The 21,351-nt window shown below is 42.3% G+C and overlaps 1 protein-coding gene across 1 annotated transcript in view; it reads right to left on the reverse strand.

Moving 5' to 3' along the window:
- Window positions 1-380: 380 nt before the first annotated feature.
- The window catches only part of LOC137341779 (ADP-ribosylation factor 5), a 56,261-nt gene continuing 35,290 nt past the window's right edge, over window positions 381-21,351 (reverse strand). Inside the window, exons 4-6 of the mRNA XM_068005281.1 lie at window positions 5,725-5,796; window positions 4,191-4,316; window positions 381-2,055 (exon numbers count right to left, since the gene is read on the reverse strand). Coding sequence (XP_067861382.1) covers window positions 1,969-2,055; window positions 4,191-4,316; window positions 5,725-5,796 — 285 coding nt within the window. The 3' untranslated portion in view covers window positions 381-1,968. The remainder of the gene's footprint in view (window positions 2,056-4,190; window positions 4,317-5,724; window positions 5,797-21,351) is intronic.

Here is a 21,351-nt window from a genome sequence, read left to right on the forward strand (position 1 = left end):
GCCTGGATTCCTCTAATGCATGGCTCATCCTTACCTGGATTGCCCAATTGTGGGGCATCTCTCAAGGCTCCACATCATCTCTCTGCAGAGGCAAAAAACTGTTGGCAAGCACCAGGGATGACTGCTCCTGCCCCACTACCCCCTCAGCACTTTTGGCTCCCTTTCTTAGAGTTGAAGATAAATAAGATCCCAGATTACATTAGCTGTACAGTGAGTGGACCAGACCCCTTCTGGAGGCAGCACAGTTCTGGTTGCATGAGGTGCAGCTGATCAGAGTAAAGAACAAACACACAAAAAAAGGAACCCAGTCCAGCTCTTGTAAGTCTAACACTTTCCTGGATGAAGTCAAAAGCACAATTCATGCACAAAATATTAGGGAATGTTTCTGAAAAGGCCTTTATTAATATTGAATGAATGTTTCAGAAAAGAGACTATACCCTCAGCTACGTTTTAAATGGTTTGCCTCAGCTCATTGATTTACGATTTAGAACAACGGCAGGTGCCAGTTATGAGGATCAGTCTCCATTGGGAATGCAATATACATTCGCAGATGTTTACAACATCTAAAGCACAGAAAGGGTTTACAATAACCAAAAGGACATTACAATAACAAGAAAGGGGAATTGCAGATGGGCTCCCCATCATTTTTACATCAGCACAAAGAATACAATACCATGGAAGGACGAGATGAATGCCCCACGCATACAATTTAAGATTTGGCTATATTTTTTTCAAAGAGGCACGATGATTCTCTGTTTTTCAGAGTTTTCTCTGTACAATTGTGAAAATTATGATTTACCCTTGAGCCATTAAAACAGCAAACCATTGCACTTTGTAACCTGATAGTTTATTCCTAAACTGAAAAGAAAAAAACAGCCACAAAGTAAAATATACAAATTCTTGTAATTTTAAGTGATATAATTCTATTCAAAAAGCTTTTCCTACCAAGATCTGGGTTAGCAAAGCAGTGACACGAACCGGAACTGGGCCCTTTGTTGCACCAATGGGAGAAATGCCAACATTTATACTGGGGGGGGAGGAGTGGGCGAGAGGAGGCGAGGCACCAGTTACCTAAATGAAGAGGGGAAGGTCAGGAGTCTGTTTGAATAAGCAGGCTGAAGCTAAAAAGCTCCTTTGTGCAGGGTAAAGTTAAGCTAAATGAAAGAAAGTTGGCATATCCTGTCAACAGATGGAGGGAGTTACTCTGAAAAGTTCAGAGCTGCTTGAGGAGTCTGTACATTTTATAATTGTTTAAATTGACACTCCTCGCCAATGCAGATTAAAATGCCATTCTCCAAGCTCTTGGTGTTCGTGCATTCTCTAATCTTGAAACAATACAGCTATGGCCATTAGCACAATGCTCCTACATCCAACGTTACATCTTCTGCATTAGAAAGCACCACCAATCGTATCTGCAAAACTTCTCCCTTGGCTGGAATCCTTGAACAATATGTACATTCTGATGACTGTGGAACACTGAAGAGGGAAAGATTACCACTGCGTGTTGAGCAACCATTTAAAATACTCTATGGTCCAAAATCAGAAGATTAACAAGTACAGTGGTACACTGTGCAGATGTGGTTCATCCAGTTGTTAGGACATCAATTTAGAATTGCAATGAGAAACTGCTGCTGAATATATTGTAGTTGGGAGCAAGTTCTTACTTAGTCACAAACACCAAGGGTTCTAACTCCCAGCTAAGAGGCTACAACAGGTGCTGTCTCTCCTTGAACTGGTCTTGCACTGGGACATCCACCTATTACAGTATGGATCACACCTGCTCAAACTTTGATTTTTTAAAAAAAAACATGCACCTTAAAGAGTTGACAAATAGGAGAGATGAAAAGCAAAATAAGGGTATAGAAAGGAAGAGTTAGGAAAGGAATTTATTGTTAAAAGTCCTTGAGTTCAAGTTCTAGCAGTTGACACACTGATGATGTAGTTGAGATGGTGGATGAGGCTGTTCTCCTAGCGCCTGGATAGCTCAGTGGACAGCCAGTCCAGTCCTTCATACAGGCCACTACCCTGAGTGGCACACGTGGCCTGTACATACCACTGCGAGGACAAAGAGAGAGATTAACACCAATTCACAAGAATCTTACCTAAAGAAATAGCACTCCGAGCAGGTTGCGGCACTAGATAATCTTTCATTGCTTCAGATAGCAAGGACCTCTTGTCACAATAAACACACATATTTCAAGAGATAATGTGGCTACAAAAGGTTCACCTCAATGAGATAATGTGGCTATTAATATTGTACAGACAATGTAGCTGTACTGTAATACACATAATATGGCAATACTCATAATATGGTTATAAATATTGTAATCCAGATAATATGGCTATACCGTAATAAACAGATCATGTGGTTATAAATACTGTATGTGATCTTAACTATTCATTGTATTTATTAACAACTTAGATAACGGGATAGAGAGCCACATATCCAAGTTTGTCGATGACACAAAAAGATAGGCAGCATTGTAAGCTGTGTAGATGGACGCATAAAATTACAATGCGATATTAATAGATTAAGTGAATGGTCAAAACTGTGACAAATGGATTTCATTGTAGGCAAGTGTGAGGTCATCCACTTTGGACCTAAAGAGGATAGATCAGAGTACTTTCTAAATGGTGAAAAGCTCAAAACAGCGGAGATCCAAAGAGACTTAGGGGTCCATGTACATAGATCATTAAAGTATCATGGACAGGTACAGAAAATAATCAAAAAGGCTAATGGAATGTATAAAACATTGGTTAGGCCACAGCTTGAGTACTGCGTACAGTTCTGGTCACATTACAGGAATTTTAGCTACGAGAAAAGATTGGATAGGCTGGGGTTGTTTTCTTCGGAACAAAAGGAGGCTGAGGTGACATTTAATTGAGGTGTAAAAAATTATGACGGGACTAGAGTGGATAGGGAGGATCTATTTCCCTTAGCAGAGGGGTCAGTGACCAGGGGGCATAGATTTAAAGTAATTGGTAGAAGGATTAGAAGTGAGCTGGAGGGTGGTGGGGGTCTGGAGCTCACTGCCTGAAAGGGTAGTAGAGGCAGAAATCCTCTCAAAAGTACTTGGATGAGCACTAACCTACAGGGCAACGGACCAAGTGCTGGAAAGTGGGATTAAGCTGGATAGCTCTTTATCAGCCAGCACGAACACGATGGGCCGAATGGCCTCCTTCTGTGCCATAACTTTCTATGATTCTATGAATGCTGGCTTTTATATCTAGAGGACTAGAATACAAGGGCGGGAGGGGGTAGAAGTTATGCTGCAGCAATACAAAGCCCTGGTTAGACCATACCTGGAGTAATGTGAGCAGTTCTGGGCACTGCACCTTGGGAAGGACATATTGGCCTTAGAGAGTGCAGCCTGGATTTACTAGAATGATACCTGGACTCCAAGGGTTAGATTACAAGGAGAGATTACACAAAATAGGGTTGTATTCCCTGAAACTTATAAGATAAAAGGGTGATTTGATCAAAGTTTTCAAGATATTAAGGGGAACTGATAGGGTAGATCGAGAGAAACTGTTTCCGTTGGTTGGGGATTCTAGGACAAGTGGACATAGCCTAAAAATTAGAGCCAGGACTTTCAGGAGTGAAGTTAGGAAACACTTCTACACGCAAAGGGTGGTAGAAGTTTGGAACTCTCTTCTGCAAACTGCAGTTAATGCTAGCTCAGTTGTTAATTTTAAATCTGAGATTGATTTTTTTTTTGTTAACCAAAAAGGTATTAAGGGATATGAGACTATATGGTGTTAGGTCACAGATTTGCCATTATCTCAATGAATGACGGAACAGGCTCGAGGGGCTAAACAACCTATTCCTGTTCCTATTTAATACACTGATAATATGGCTATAAACAGCAATACACAGATAATAGGGCTATAAACAGTAATTCACTAATATGGCTATAAATACTGTAGAGATAATATGGCTATAAATACTGTAGAGATAATATGGCTATTAATACTGTAACACACTTAATATGGCTATAAACTGTAATAAGGAAATATGGCTATAAATACTATATGACTATAAATACTGTGATACAGATAATGTGACTATAAACACTAATACACTGGGATAATGTGGCTATAAACATTAGATGTGCACATTACAAAAGGCATCTTTAACACCAAACCCCAGCAATGGGTGTGCACATTTCAGAGAAATACAAAAGCCTTACAGTTCTTTTGTTCAACCGTTGTAATCCCAGTTTGTCTGAGAGTTCAGCAACTGGCATGGCATTTGGCAAATCCTGCTTGTTTGCAAATATCAGCAACACTGCATCTCTCAACTCATCCTCTTGCAGCTAGGAAACAAAGCAACATACAAATACCACTGAACTCAGTAATTACATAAATCAAAATAAAAGCCAGCAGTTCAACAGTCTTAGAAATAAGAAACTTGAGAGTTCAAGAGACCATTACACAAATGAAATTTAAATCTCACACACAGGCCTCCATTTTTTAACAGATGTTCTACATTTCTATGTTCCACAGAGGCAGGAGATAGGGTGCAATGGCTGCCCGTGAAACCTCAATGGTAGGTGATAGGAGCTGTATTCAGTAATCAAGCACAGTTGAGGCATCACATCGCAGAGTTCTCTATTTGTTATTATTGTACTAATGAACAAACCCAAGGCTAGACAGCTAATGTTGGTCGGCTATTTCAACTGTGAACACATCACAGTCAAGTCCATTCCTATCTTTACCCAAGGATTATTGAATAATATTCAGCAGCAGGAACCCTAGCTTGATTTTCCCCTCTCTAAATGCAGGATACTGAGGCTGACTTATGTGCCCTTACCACTGCTTCAGATCAGATCAACTAATTCAACATAGGCCAACGATTGCACTTGGGACCTTTCTGGTCAATGTGGCTCAGCACCGTACCAAGGTACGTATTTAACCAGAGATATCTAGTGCTCTTGGTTTTCTACCTGGGATTCCTGCTTTCTCCTGGCCCAGTTTTGGAACCTAGGAGTGAAACGTTGTCTGCTATAAACAGATAGGTCTCATCTCAAAGTTAGGCATTTGGCCACCTGGGGAATAGTAACCCCAGGAGTCATATGAGGAGTTGATTTGAGGGTCTGCTGCTATTTCTTCCATTTGCTCCTCAAAAACTATTTTACACAAAAGGTAATCTCCAATAGCTTTAATTGCAGGTTAAGGGGATCTTGAAATTCTCAACAAGGCCTGGCCCCTCACACCAATGCACCAAATGCTCTGTCTACTGCTGTCAATATTTATAATGGTATCAGGAGCCCTGCAGCAATCACTGCTTTGGTCATGGTCATGGACAAACTTCATTCAACAGACTGAAGCTGTAACTCAGAGTCAGGCCCCATATCTAACATTTTGGCTCTACTCTGCCAATAGCTTTGTACAGAACTTTGTAAATGATCACTGAAAAATCTGTACCAGATGCAGTAAAAGGGATCCTGTATAAAGAGTTAATATGAGGCAAAATGGATGCTTTTTTCCAAACATTCATGGCGACTGAAGGGCAAAACCTGGAAAATTAGGAAAATATGGAATCCATCAGTTCCAGGATAGAGTTTACTTGAGGTAGCGATCCTCAGGGCATAGAGAAGCAGTTTAGACACAACACAAATTTGATTTGGCAAAGATCTGGAACATAGGGAGACACCTTCTTGCTCCTCAGATATTTGGAGAACTTGGGTTTCCCCTCAACCATCCTGTGCTGCCATTTCTCACCATTTTCTGTAGTTCCTCTACTGATTCCTGCACTCGCTCCCGGTCATTGCTATCGACAACAAAGATCAGGCCCTAAAAGAATAAACAACCAAGAGTTACAGCGACTTACCCATTATTCAACAGAACACAACAAGCTCCAACAGTGCACTTCATTAAGGATAACAATCACATTAGAAAGCATGAAACAAGTACATCAAATACAGATGACTAAGTCTGGAGATTGCCAATTCACCAGTTCTTTTTCCTCGATATATAACTTATCAAAGCTTTCATAACAGTATCATAGCCCCTTGCATTTCAATACACCTCAAGGATAATTGTCAGGGACTAATCATTTACAGGAAAAACCCAGAGTGGCCATGACACAATTTGCTCTGCATAAAGCACTAATCCCTAATTTGGCTATTAACCATTTTTTTTTTAAAAACTCATTTACTATTATGACCAAACTCAGTGCCACTAGTACAGGATTATAACGTTGTGGAGTAACCCATAGCAAACTAAGGGATGCAGCCCAAAATCTATGCAAACTAAGGTAGCTAAAAATATATTAAACACTTTTTCTAAACACAAGATCATTATTGGAGGAAGGTCATTCGGCCCATCTTAATTCTAAAGTCTTCCCATTGTAGAATCCAATTATCCAGTAAACATCTAAATCTGTGTCCCCTTGTTCTACTCTCACAATTTAGTTTAAAGTAATGGTCCAGGTTTAATTTTTCCACTCTCGTAATCTTGTAAACCTCGAAAGAGCACCTTCTCCTGTTTGTAGGCTGAAAAGCCCAAAGTTCTGCTGTCCTTCCTTATAACTTTGACGACAAACACCAACAACCAATCTCATGGCTCTTCTCTGCACTGCTTCCAGCGGTCGAACGTCTCCTCGTGTATCAGCGACAGAAATGGACACAGTATTCAAGGCCCCGTCTGACCAGAGCACTATAGTTTAACCACGACCTCTTCCGACTTACATTTTGCTGCTTTGGCTACATAGTTCAGCATTCGATTGGCTTTGCTGATTGCTGCTCTGCATTGGTTGGACAGTTTTAGCTTTGAGTCTACTAAAACTAAGACTTGTTCGGCTTCGTCCATAGCGATGTCAACACCAGAACTAAGAGGGTACAACTATCAGGAAAGATTGAACAGGCTGTGGCTCTTTGTTCTAGAAAAGAGAAGGCTGAGTGGTGACCTAATAAAGGTCTTTAAAATTATGAAGGGGTTTGATAGGGTAGATGTAGAGAAGATTTTTCCACTTGTGGGGAGTCCAAAACTAGGGGCCAGAAATATAAGACAGTCACCAATAAATCTAATAAGGCATTCAGGAGAAACTTCTTTACCCAGAGAGTGGTTAGAATGTGGAATTTGCTACCACAAGGAGTGGTTGAGGTGAACAACAGATGCATTTAAGGGGAAGCTATATAATAAGTACATGAGGGAGAAAGAAATAAAGAAAGAAAAAAGACTTGCACATATGTAGCACCTTTCACGACCTCAGGACATCCCAAAGCTCTTTTCAGCCAATTAAGTACTTGTGAGGTGTAGTCACTGTTGTAAAGTAGGACTACTTCATAGAAAATAGAAGGACATGCTGATAGGGTGAGATGAAGTAGGGTGGTAGAAGGCTCATGTGGAGCATAAACACCGGCATAGATCAGTTGGGCCGAATGGCCGATTTCTCTGCTGTAAATTCTATGTAATGTAATTCTATATGTAATGATGTGTTGTGACCGTTACTTGCGACTTTTCAGCCCAAACCCGGGTGTTGTCCAAATCCTGATGTACGCTGACATGGGCTGCTTCATTAGCGGAGAAATTGTGAGAGCAGCTGAACACTGGCAATGTTAGCAAACAGCCCCATTCCTGACCTAATGGCAGAGGGAAGCAGCTGTAATTTATCCATTCTGTATGTGCAGTGTCTACTTTTCCCTTCCTACATGGGAGTATATTTTACACTTCTCTGTCTTAAATTTCAGCTGCCATTGTTCTGCCCATTTATATTTTTTATAAAAGTTCCTTTATAAGCAAAAAACCATGGCAAAAACCATAATAAATGGCATGTTAACAGTAAACAATTCAGTATACTGTGCCTTATTGAAGAATTTAGTTCATTGTTTAATTGATTAGAAAATTGAACTAGCAAGTGAAAATGTCTGCAATTTTCAAAATACTAACCCTAACCTCCAATGCATGACGTGATTTGCTCAGTGCCACATCCAATTCACACAGTATCACATACTCAATATCCTCAGCCTCGACTCAGTGGCACCACCTTCTCCTGAGTCAAAAGGAGATGGGCCCAAACCCCACTACAGGTATTCGAGCACATAAGGCTGATATTTCATTGAGGAGTGCTGCCTTTCAAATGAGCCGTTAAACCAAGATTATGTTACTGGTCTAGTGATCCAGAGGTCTAGACTAATAATAGAGAATAGGAGTTCAAATCCCACCACGGTAGTTTGAGAATGTGAATTCAGTTTTAAAACAAATCTGGAAATAAAAAGCTGGTACCAGTAAAAATGACCATGAAGCGGTCAGATTGTCATAAAAACCCAAATGGTTCATTAATGCCCTTTATGAAAGGAAACCTGCCGTCCTTACCCAGCCTGGCCTATATGTGACTCCAGTCCCACACAAACGTGGTTGACTCTTAACTGACCTGTGAAGTGCCCCAGCAACTCAGTTGCATCAAATCAGGTCAACTAGCGATAGGCAATAAATGCTGGCCTTGCCCACGACGTCCACATCCTGAGAATGAATAAAGAAAAAAAGGGCCCCGTCTGCTCTCTCAGGTGGATATAAAAGATCCCATGGCACCACTCGAAAACGAGGGGTGTTTTCCAAGTGTCCTGGCCAATATTTATGCCTCAACCACCAACAGAGTTTATCTGGTCAGTTATCTCACTGCTGTTTGTGGGACAAATTGGCTTGCTTCATCTCCCTACATTACAACAGTGACTATACGTCAAAAGTACGTCATTGGTTGCAAGGCACTTTGGGATGTCTTAAAATGTAAGTTTGATTGTTTGTTTTTTATATATTTGTGTAACTCATTCAGCAATTTGAGTTACCTCTTCTGATTTTTCTCCAACCATGGCCTTTTCTGCAAATTTCACCATTTCTGAATCCAGGGGGGTCATTTTAACCCCCAAGAATGGGTGGGCAGTAAAAATATTTTTGGAGCAGGACCGCATCCCGGCTCCAAGGCACCCACTTCCGCGTTTAACCCAGGCACGTTTGGATGCTCGCGCAACAGAAACCCGGAGATCCCATCCCCACTTAAAGCTGATGGGCCAATATTTAAAGGGGCAATGTACCTTATTGATATAGTTGAAGCATGTAATTTTCTGTGTATTAAAAACGTCAAACGAATTTTACTTTACTTGTTCGGCTTTCCCATCACTTCTGATTCACGTCAGGTGAAAGCTGGCAAGAAGGGCCGGATCCATGAGGTGAGTGCCCTTTATTGCACTGCTTGTGGGCCAGGAGGAGCTGGAGTGCTTCATCCAGACCCAACAAGCTCACCTGGCGAGATTGGACCTCTGCGATCAGCGGACCCCACCCGATCTTCTCCAAAGCCCACGTCCCCCCACCTCGCCTCAGATTTTTTCCACGGCCCATGATCTCTCCACCCACCCCCCCCGATTCGCGGCTGCTTTCCCTTCCAACAGGCAGCCAATCTATCAATCTGGCTGCCTGGCGCCTAGAGCCCCCTGGATGACAAGGAGCATATAGGATAAGATAAGGCAAAAAAGGGACGCTTATGTCAGACACCAAGAGCTCAATACTGCAGAAAGCCTAGAGTATAGAAATTAAAAAGGAAATTAGGAAAGCAAAGGGAGGGCATGAAAAAATACTAGCAGGTAAAATTAGGGAAAACCCAAAAATGTTTTATAAATACATAAAGAGCAAGAGGATAACTAAGGAAAGAATAGGGCCTATTAGAGACCAAAAAGGTAACCCATGTGTGGAGGCCGAAGATGTGGATATGGTTCTTAATGAATACTTTGCGTTTGTCTTCACAAAAGAGGGGGACGATGCAGAGATTGCAGTTAAGGAGGAGAAGTGTGAAATATTGGATGGGATAAACATAGTGAGAGAGGAAGTATTAAAGGGTTTAGCATCTTTGAAAGTAGATAAATCACCTGGCCCGGATGAAATGTATCCCAGGCTGTTAAGAGAAGCAAGGGAGGAAATAGCAGAGGCTCTGACCATCATTTTCCAATCCTCCCTGGATACAGGCGTGGTGCCGGAGGATTGGAGGACTGCTAACGTTGTACCATTGTTTAAAAAGGGAGAAAGAGATAGACCGAGTAATTATAGGCCAGTCAGTCTAACCTCGGTGGTGGGCAAATTATTGGAATCGATTCTGAGGGACAGGATAAACCGTCTTTTAGAAAGGTATGGGTTAATCAAGGACAGAGGGCATGGATTTGTTAAGGGAAGGTCGTGTCTGACTAACTCGATTGAATTTTTTGAGCAGGTAACAATGAGGGTCGATGAGGGCAACGCGTTTGATGTAGCGTACATGAATTTTAGCAAGGCTTTTGACAAGGTCCCACATGGCAGACTGGTCAAAAAAGTAAAAGCCCATGGAATCCAAGGGAAAGTGGCAAGTTGGATCCAAAATTGGTCGAGTGGCAGGAAGCAAAGGGTAATGGTTGACGGGTGTTTTTGCGACTGGAAGGCTGTTTCCAGTGAGGTCCCGCAAGGCTCAGTACTAGGTCCCTAACTTTTTGTGGTATATATTAATGATTTGGACTTGAATGTGGGGGGATAGATCAAGAAGTTTGCAGATGATACAAAAATTGGCCATGAGGTTGATAGTGAGGAGGAAAGCTGTAGACTGCAGGAAGATATTAATGGACTGGTCAGGTGGGCAGAAAAGTGGCAAATGGAATTCAATCCAGAGAAGAGTGAAGTAATGCATTTGGGGAGAGAAAACAAGGCAAGGGAGTACACAATAAATGGGAGGATACTGAGAGGTGTAGAGGAACAAAGGGACCTTGGAGTGCATGTCCACAGATCCCTGAAGGTAGCAGCACAGGTAGATAAGGTGGTTAAAAAGGCATACTTTCCTTTATTAGCCGAGGCATAGAACATAAGAGCAGGGAGGTTATGATGGAACTGTATAAAACATTGGTTAGACACAGCTAGAGTACTGCGTACAGTTCTGGTCACCACATTACAGGAAAGATGTGATGCACTAAAGAGGGTACAGAGGAGATTTACGAGGATACGTACATACGAATTAAGAGCAGGAGTAGGCCATTCGGCCCCTCAAGCCTGCTCTGCCATTTGATAAGATCATGGCTGATCTGATTGTGACCTCAACCCTACTTTCCCGTCTACCTACTATAACCTTTGATTCCCTTGTTAATCAGGAATCTATCTAACTCAGCCTTAAAAATATTCAATGACCCTGCCTCCACCGCTCTCTGGGGTAGGGAGTTCCACAGACTCACGGCCCTCAGAAAAAACTTCTCATCTCAGTCCTAAATGGGAGACCCCTTATTTTTAAACTGTAGCCCCTACTTCTAGTCTCTCCCACAAGGGGAAACATCCCCTCAGCATCTATCCCTTCAAGTCCCCTCAGAATCTTACATGTTTCAATAAGATCACCTCTCATTCTTCTAAACTCCAGTGTATACAGGCCAAAATTGTCCAACCTTTCCTCATAAGATAACCCCTCATCCCAGGAATCAGTCGAGTGAACCTTCTCTGAACCGCCTCCAAAGCGATTATGTCCCGAAAATTGGGAAAACTTTAAAAACCAGCAAAGGATGACTAAAAGAATAATCAAGAGGGAGAAAATAAATTATGAGAGTAAACTAGCAAGAAATATAAAAACTGACAGTAAAAGCTTCGACAAGTATATAAAAAGGAAAAGGGTAGCTAAAGTAAACATTGGTCCCTTAGAGGATGAGACTGGGGAAATAATGGAAAACAAGGAAATGGCACAGGAATTGAATAGATATTTTGTATCTGTCTTCACAGTAGAAGACACTAATAACATATCAATAATATAGGAAAATCAAGAGGCAAAGGGGAGGGAGGAACTAAAAACAAATCACTATCACTGGAGTATAAATACGAGGTAAACTAATGGGTCTAAAGGCTGATCAGTCCCCTGGACCGAATGGCTTGCATCAGAGGGTCTTAAAGGAAGTGGCTACAGAGATAGTGGATGCATTGGTTGTAATCTTCCAGAATTCACTAGATTCTGGTAAGGTCCCAGTGTATTGGAAAACCGCAAACATAATACCCCTATTCAAGAAGGGAGTGAGACAGAAAGCAAGTAACTATAGACCAGTTAGCCTAACATCTGCCATTGGGAAAATGCTAGAATCCATTATTAAGGAAGTAGTAGCAGGACATTTGGAGTACTGCATACAGTTCTGGTGCCCTTATTTAAGGAAGGACATACTTGCATTGGAGGCAGTTCAGAGAAGGTTCACTCAGTTGATTCCGGGTATGGAAGGGTTGTCTTATGAGGAAAGATTGAACAGGTTGGGTCTATACTCATTGGAGTTTAGAAGAATGAGAGGAGATCTTATTGAAACATACAAGATTCTGAGGGGACATTACCCCTCATGGGAGAGTCTAAAACTAGGGGGCATAGTCTCAGAATAAGGGGTTGCCCATTTACGACGGAAATGAGGAGGAATTTCTTCTCCCAGAGGGTCGTGAATCTTTGGAATTCTTTACCCCTGAAAGCTGTGGAGGCTGAGTCATTGAATACATTCAAGGCTGAGTTAGACAAATTTTTGATCAGCAAGGGAGTCAATGGATATGGGGAAAGAGCGGGAAAGTGGAGTTGAGGTAAAAATCAGAACAGCCATGATCTCATTGAATGGCTGAGCAGGTTCGAGGGACCAAATGGCCTACTCCTATCCCTTATGGTCTCTTTTGGTCCTTTCTTAAATAAGGAGATCAAAACTGCACACAGTATTCTAGATGTGGTCTCACCAATGCCCTGTACAACTGTAGCAAAACATCTCTACTTTTACATTCCATTCCCCTTGCAATAAATGACAACATTCCATTTGCCTTCCTAATCACTTGCTGTACCTGCATACTAACTTTTTGTGATTCACATACTAGGACACCCAGATCCCTCTGTACCTCGGAGTTCTGCAATCTCTCTCCATTTAAATATACTGCTTTTCTATTCCTCCTGCCAAAGTTGCCAAGGCTGGAGAATTTTAGCTACGAGAAAAGATTGGATAGGCTGGAGTTGTTTTCTTTGGAACAAAGGAGGCTGAGAGGAGATTTAGTTGAGGTATATAAAATTATGACGGGACTAGATAGAGTGGATAGGGAGGACCTAGTTCCCTTAGCAGAGGGGTCAATGACTGGGGGCATAGATTTAAGGTAACTGATAGAAGGATTAGACAGGAGCGGAGGAGAAATTTTTTCACCCACAGAATGGTGGGGGTCTGGAACTCACTGCCTGAAAGGGTGGTAGAGGCAGAAACCCTCAATTCATTTGAAAAGTACTTGGACATGCACTTGAAGTGCTATAACCTACAGGGCTACAGACCAAATACTGGAAAGTGGGATTAAGCTGGATAGCTCTTTTTCGGCCAGCACGGACACGATGGGCCAAATGGCCTCCTTCTGTGCTGTAACTTTCTATGATTCTACGACGCGTGAGAAACCCAGAAGCACAAATACTTACCTTCAGTTGAGTTGCGATGCACTCACTTGACTTCCGGGTTCTGCGCGCGAATATCCACACACACGCTGGGTTCCAGGCTCCGAGCTAAATCATGCCTCGGTCACTTATGTAAATTAGATCAGTGGTGGTCACAATGAGCCCGAGGCACCCACTCAAACCACACCCCACTCAAACATAATTCCATTATCCATCGTTTTCTACACTTCAGCCAGTTTGTTATTCATCCTGAACAGGTTTTTAACTAATAACCTATTGTGTAGAGCTTTGTGGAAAACATTTCAGAAAGGCACATCATGGTGTTGGTGTCGGCATAGGCTTTTCCACAGTTTAATTGGATTCTCACTTGGTCAGGTAAAATCTTTCCCTTCCGAATACAAATACTAATTTAAACTTTCCTACACATTGGGAGTGGGTGGCTTTAAAATCACAGCCTAGCCAAATAGGTTTATACTTTCCCATTTATGACTCGGTGCGTACAAAAAAAGCAACAGTCTGCAGAAAAATAGCTGTTATTTATATTAGTTGCAGAGTAACGAGACTCTTCAAAGACTAAGTCTGAAAGTTTTTTGTTATATTTGTTCTGGGGATGTGGGCGTCGCTAGCAGGGCCATATTTATTGCCCATCCCTAGGTGCCCCGAGGCGGTGGTGGCGGGCCTTTTACCTACTTGAACCACTGCAGTCCTGTGGTGAAGGTGCTCCAAAAATGGTGTCAACTAGGGAATTCAAGGATTCTGACCCAGCGACAATGAAGGAATGGCAATTTAGATCTGGATGGTGGTTAGCCTGGAGGGGAGCTTAGAGGTAATGATGTTTCCACAACATTATTGGTCCCTTAGAGGATGAGACTGGGGAAATAATGGAAAACAAGGAAATGGCACAGGAATTGAATAGATATTTTGTATCTGTCTTCACAGTAGAAGACACTAATAACATATCAATAATATAGGAAAATCAAGAGGCAAAGGGGAGGGAGGAACTAAAAACAAATCACTATCACTGGAGTATAAATACGAGGTAAACTAATGGGTCTAAAGGCTGATCAGTCCCCTGGACCGAATGGCTTGCATCAGAGGGTCTTAAAGGAAGTGGCTACAGAGATAGTGGATGCATTGGTTGTAATCTTCCAGAATTCACTAGATTCTGGTAAGGTCCCAGTGTATTGGAAAACCGCAAACATAATACCCCTATTCAAGAAGGGAGTGAGACAGAAAGCAAGTAACTATAGACCAGTTAGCCTAACATCTGCCATTGGGAAAATGCTAGAATCCATTATTAAGGAAGTAGTAGCAGGACATTTGGAGTACTGCATACAGTTCTGGTGCCCTTATTTAAGGAAGGACATACTTGCATTGGAGGCAGTTCAGAGAAGGTTCACTCAGTTGATTCCGGGTATGGAAGGGTTGTCTTATGAGGAAAGATTGAACAGGTTGGGTCTATACTCATTGGAGTTTAGAAGAATGAGAGGAGATCTTATTGAAACATACAAGATTCTGAGGGGACATTACCCCTCATGGGAGAGTCTAAAACTAGGGGGCATAGTCTCAGAATAAGGGGTTGCCCATTTACGACGGAAATGAGGAGGAATTTCTTCTCCCAGAGGGTCGTGAATCTTTGGAATTCTTTACCCCTGAAAGCTGTGGAGGCTGAGTCATTGAATACATTCAAGGCTGAGTTAGACAAATTTTTGATCAGCAAGGGAGTCAATGGATATGGGGAAAGAGCGGGAAAGTGGAGTTGAGGTAAAAATCAGAACAGCCATGATCTCATTGAATGGCTGAGCAGGTTCGAGGGACCAAATGGCCTACTCCTATCCCTTATGGTCTCTTTTGGTCCTTTCTTAAATAAGGAGATCAAAACTGCACACAGTATTCTAGATGTGGTCTCACCAATGCCCTGTACAACTGTAGCAAAACATCTCTACTTTTACATTCCATTCCCCTTGCAATAAATGACAACATTCCATTTGCCTTCCTAATCACTTGCTGTACCTGCATACTAACTTTTTGTGATTCACATACTAGGACACCCAGATCCCTCTGTACCTCGGAGTTCTGCAATCTCTCTCCATTTAAATATACTGCTTTTCTATTCCTCCTGCCAAAGTTGCCAAGGCTGGAGAATTTTAGCTACGAGAAAAGATTGGATAGGCTGGAGTTGTTTTCTTTGGAACAAAGGAGGCTGAGAGGAGATTTAGTTGAGGTATATAAAATTATGACGGGACTAGATAGAGTGGATAGGGAGGACCTAGTTCCCTTAGCAGAGGGGTCAATGACTGGGGGCATAGATTTAAGGTAACTGATAGAAGGATTAGACAGGAGCGGAGGAGAAATTTTTTCACCCACAGAATGGTGGGGGTCTGGAACTCACTGCCTGAAAGGGTGGTAGAGGCAGAAACCCTCAATTCATTTGAAAAGTACTTGGACATGCACTTGAAGTGCTATAACCTACAGGGCTACAGACCAAATACTGGAAAGTGGGATTAAGCTGGATAGCTCTTTTTCGGCCAGCACGGACACGATGGGCCAAATGGCCTCCTTCTGTGCTGTAACTTTCTATGATTCTACGACGCGTGAGAAACCCAGAAGCACAAATACTTACCTTCAGTTGAGTTGCGATGCACTCACTTGACTTCCGGGTTCTGCGCGCGAATATCCACACACACGCTGGGTTCCAGGCTCCGAGCTAAATCATGCCTCGGTCACTTATGTAAATTAGATCAGTGGTGGTCACAATGAGCCCGAGGCACCCACTCAAACCACACCCCACTCAAACATAATTCCATTATCCATCGTTTTCTACACTTCAGCCAGTTTGTTATTCATCCTGAACAGGTTTTTAACTAATAACCTATTGTGTAGAGCTTTGTGGAAAACATTTCAGAAAGGCACATCATGGTGTTGGTGTCGGCATAGGCTTTTCCACAGTTTAATTGGATTCTCACTTGGTCAGGTAAAATCTTTCCCTTCCGAATACAAATACTAATTTAAACTTTCCTACACATTGGGAGTGGGTGGCTTTAAAATCACAGCCTAGCCAAATAGGTTTATACTTTCCCATTTATGACTCGGTGCGTACAAAAAAAGCAACAGTCTGCAGAAAAATAGCTGTTATTTATATTAGTTGCAGAGTAACGAGACTCTTCAAAGACTAAGTCTGAAAGTTTTTTGTTATATTTGTTCTGGGGATGTGGGCGTCGCTAGCAGGGCCATATTTATTGCCCATCCCTAGGTGCCCCGAGGCGGTGGTGGCGGGCCTTTTACCTACTTGAACCACTGCAGTCCTGTGGTGAAGGTGCTCCAAAAATGGTGTCAACTAGGGAATTCAAGGATTCTGACCCAGCGACAATGAAGGAATGGCAATTTAGATCTGGATGGTGGTTAGCCTGGAGGGGAGCTTAGAGGTAATGATGTTTCCACAACATTGATGCTCTTGTCCTTCTTGGTGGTGGAGGTTGTAGGGGAGGGAGGTGCTGTTGAAGTAACCTTGGTGAGTTGCTGCAGTGCATCCTCATGACTAAGATGGAGTCAGGGGACAGGTAGCAGAATGGATAACAAGCTGACTACAAAACAGAAAACAGAGTAGGGGTTAAGGGTAGTTACTCAGACTGGCAAAAGGTGGGAAGTGGTGTTCCACAGGGATCGGTGCTGGAACCATTGTTGTTCACAATTCACATTAATGATTTGGACTCTGAAGTACAAGTCCAAAATTTGCAGACGACACAAAATTGGGGGGTGTAATTAATACAAAGGAAGAATGCGACAAAATGTAAGAGGACATTAATAAACTTGCAGAATGAGTGTGTAATTGGCAAATGAATTTCAATATTGATAAGTATGAGGTGGTGCATTTTGGTAGGAAAAATAAGTAGGCCAAATATTACTTGGATAATAAGAGTCGAAATGGGGAAGAGGAGCAATGGGTTCGCAGGGCAGATACACAAATCACTAAAATTAGCAACGCAGGTTAATAAGGCCATAAATAAGGTAAACCAAGCACTGGGGTTCATTTCTAGAGGAATAGAATTGAAAAGCAGAAAAGTTATGTTAAACTTGTACAGAACCTTGGATAGACCACACTTGGAATACTGTGCACAGTTCTGGTCTCCATATTATACAAAGGATATAGAGGCATTGGAGAAGATGCAAAAAAATTCACAGGGATGATACCAGAACTGAGAGGATATACTTATCAGGAAAGACTAAACAGGCTGGGGCTCTTTTCTCTAGAAAAGAGGCTGAAGGGTGACCTGATAGAGGTCTTTAAGATAATGAAAGGGTTTGATAGGGTAGATGTAGAGAAAATGTTTCCACTTGTGGGGGAGCCCAAAACTAGAGATCATCAATAGAAGATATTGGTCAGAAGTAAGGAACAATAGAGGAGTTATTACACTACTGGGTGTATACTATAGGCCATCAAATAGTGAGAAGGTGATAGAGGAGAACATTTACAGGCAAATTACAGAAAGATGCCAGAATTATAGATAATGGGGGACTTCAATTATCCCAATATAGACTGGGACAGTAACAGTGTAAAGGGCAAAGAGGGGGAGGAATTCCTGAAATGTGTTTGAGATCTTTCTGGAACAGTGTGTTTCCAGCCCAACCAGGAAGGAAACAATGCTGGATCTAGTTCTGGAGAATGAAGTGAGTTTCAGCAGGGGAGCATTTGGGGAACAGTGATCATAATATTAGGATTAGAATGGTTATGGAAAAGGACAAGGAACAATCAAATGTGAAAAAGCTTCATAGGAGGAAGGCAAATTTCAGTGAGTTAAAAAGGGACCTTGCCCAGGTGGATTGGAGTCAAAAATTGATAGACAAAACAGTAATTGGAGGCCTTCAAGGTGAAGTTGATTCGGGTACAGAGTAGACACACCCCTACGAAGGGGAAAGGAAGGGCATCTAAAGCTGGAGCTCCCTGGATGACAAAGTATAGAGATTAAAATGAAACAGAAAAAGGAGGCTTATGACTAGTGTAAGTTTCATATTCTAGTAGACAACCAGGCTGAATACAGAAAGTACAGAACCCAAAAGTCTTTTATAAACATATAAATAGCAAAAGGGTAGTGAAAGGCAAGCGTGGGACCAATTAGGGGCAAAAAAGGAGATCTTCTTGTGGAAGGCAGAAGGCATGGCTGAAGTACTAAATGAATACTTCATATGTCTTCACTAGAGAAGAGGATGCCGTCATTGTAGCAGTAAAGGGGGAGGTAGTAGCAATACTGGATAGGATAAAAATAAAGGAGGTACTTAAAAGATTGGCAGCACTCAAAGTAGAAAAATCACCCGGTCCAGATGAGATGCATCCTAGGTTACTGAGGGAAGTAAGGGTGGAAATTGTGGAGGCTCTGGCCACATTCTTCCAATCCCCCTTAGATGTGGGGATGGTGCTGGAGGACTGGAGGATTGCAAATGTTATACCCCTGTTCAAAAAAGGGGAGAGGGATAAACCTGGCAATTACAGGCCAGTCAGCCTAATGTTGGAGATGGGGAAACTTTGAGATACAATAATCCAGGACAAAATTAATTGGCATTTGGAAAAGTATGGGCTAATAAATGAAAGTCAGCACTGATTTCTTAAAGGAATATCGTGTTTGACCAACTTGATTGAGTTCTTTGATGAAGTAACGGAGAGGGTTGATGAGGGTAGTGCGGTTGATGTGTATATGGACTTTCAAAAGGCATTTGATAAAGCTTGTTAGCAAAATTAAAGCCCATGGGATTAAAGGGACAGTGGCATCATGAATATAAAATTGGCTAAGGGACAGAAAAGCAGACAGTAGTGGTGAACAGTTGTTTTTCAGACTGGAGGGAAGTATACAGTGGTATTCCCCAGGGGTGAGTATAAGGACCACTACTCATTTTGATATATTAATGACCTGGACTTGGGTAGAGAGAGTAAAATTGCAAAGTTTGCAGATGCCACAAAACTTGGAAATGTAGTAATCAATGTGGAGGATAGTAACAGCCATCAGGAGGACATAGATAGGTGAAATGGGCAGACACATGGCAGATGAAATTTAACAGAGAAATGTGAAGTGCTGCATTTTGGTAGGAAGAATGAGGAGAGGCAATATAAACTAAACGGAATAATTTTAAAGTGGGTACATGTACACAAATCTTTGAAGATGGCAGGACAAATTGAGAAGGCTGCTAAAATTGCATATGGGATCCTAGGCTTTATTAATAAAGGCACACAGTATAAAAGCAAGGAAGTGATGCTAAAGCTTTATAAAACACTGGATAGGCCTCAACTAGAGTAATGTGTTCATTTCTGGGCACCACACTTTAGAAAGGATGTCAAGGCCTTAGAGAGGGTGCAGAAGAGATTAACTAGAATAGTGCCAGGGATGAGGGACTTCAGTCATGTGGAGAGACTGGAGAAGCTGGGGTTGTTCACCTTAGAGCAGAGAAGGTTAAGGGGAGATTTGATAGGGGTGATCAAAATAATGAATAGTTTTGACAGAGTAAATAAGGAGAAACTGTTTCCAGTGGCAGAAGGGTCGGTAACCAGAGGACACAGATTTACGGCGATCGGCAAAAGAGCCAACTGAGGAAACTTTTTTTTAAACTCAGCGAGTTGTGATAATCATGGAAAGTTATGGCACAGAAGGCAGCCATTCAGCCCATTGTGTCCGTGCCGGCTTAATCCTGCTTACCAGCACTTGGTCTGTAGCCCTGTAGGTTACAGCACTTCAAGTGCACATCCAAGTATTTTTTTAAAATGAGTTGAGGGTTTCTGCCTCTACCACCCTTTCAGGCAGTGAGTTTCAGACCCTTCTGGGTGAAAAAATTTCTCCCCAGCTCCTCTCTAATCCTTCTACCAATTACTTTAAATTCCCTGATCACTGACCCCTCTAAGGGAAACAGGTCCTCCCCTATCCACTCTATCTAGTCCAGTCATAATTTTATGTACTTCAATTAAATCTCCACTCAGCCTCCTTTTCTCCAAAGAAAACAACCCAAGCCTGTCCTTTCTTTTCTCAGCTAAAATTCTCCAGCCCTGGCAACATCCTCAAATCTCCTCTGTTCCCTCTCTAGTGCAAATTATCTGGAATGCATTGCCTGAAAGAGTGGTGGAAGCAGATTGAATAGTAACTTTCGAAAGGGAATTGGATAAATACTTGAAGGAAAAAAAATTACAGGGCTGTGGGGAAAGAGCAGGGGCATAGGACTAATTGGATAGATCTTTCAAAGAGCCAGCACAGGCACGATGGGCCAGATGGCCTCCTCCTGTGCTGCACCTACAATGATACTAATAAATCCAATAGGGAATTCAGGAGAAACTTCTTTACCCAAAGAGTGGTAAGAATGTGGAACACGCTACCACAAGGAGTAGATGAGGCAAATAGCATAGATGCATTTAACAGGAAGCTAGATAAGCACGAGGGAGAAAGGAATAGAGGTGTGCTGATAGGGTTAGATGAAGCAGGGAGGGAGGAGGCTTGTGTGGAGCATAAACGGCAAAGACCAGTTGGGCCGAAAGCCTGTTTCTGTACTGTAGACTTGATGTAATCCTGTAGATCGTACACACTGCAGTCACAAAGCACCAGCGGTGGAGAGGATGGATACTGAGTCCAGTGGCAGGGGCACCGATCAAGGAAACTGCTCTGTCCTGGACGGTGTTGAGCTTCTTGAATGTTGTTGCGGCTTCTCCCATCTAGGCGAGTGGTGGGTATTCCATCCATCTCTTGATTTGAACTTTGTAGATAGTGCCGAGGCTTTGAGGGGTCAGGTGGTGAGCCACTTGCCGCAGAGTACCCAGCCTCTGCCCTGCTCTTGTAGCCAGTGTTTATATGGCTGGTCCAGTTCTGCTTCTGGTCAATAATGACCCCCAGGATGTTAACGGCAGCGAACTCGGTGATAGTGGTGCCACTGAAGGTCATGGGGAGGTGGCTGGGCTTTCTTCTGTAATAGATGGTTATTACCTGGCATTTGCATGACGCAAATGT

Source organism: Heptranchias perlo, chromosome 24 (genome assembly GCF_035084215.1).
Source record: "Heptranchias perlo isolate sHepPer1 chromosome 24, sHepPer1.hap1, whole genome shotgun sequence".
In the NCBI taxonomy this organism is placed as follows: Eukaryota; Metazoa; Chordata; class Chondrichthyes; order Hexanchiformes; family Hexanchidae; genus Heptranchias; species Heptranchias perlo.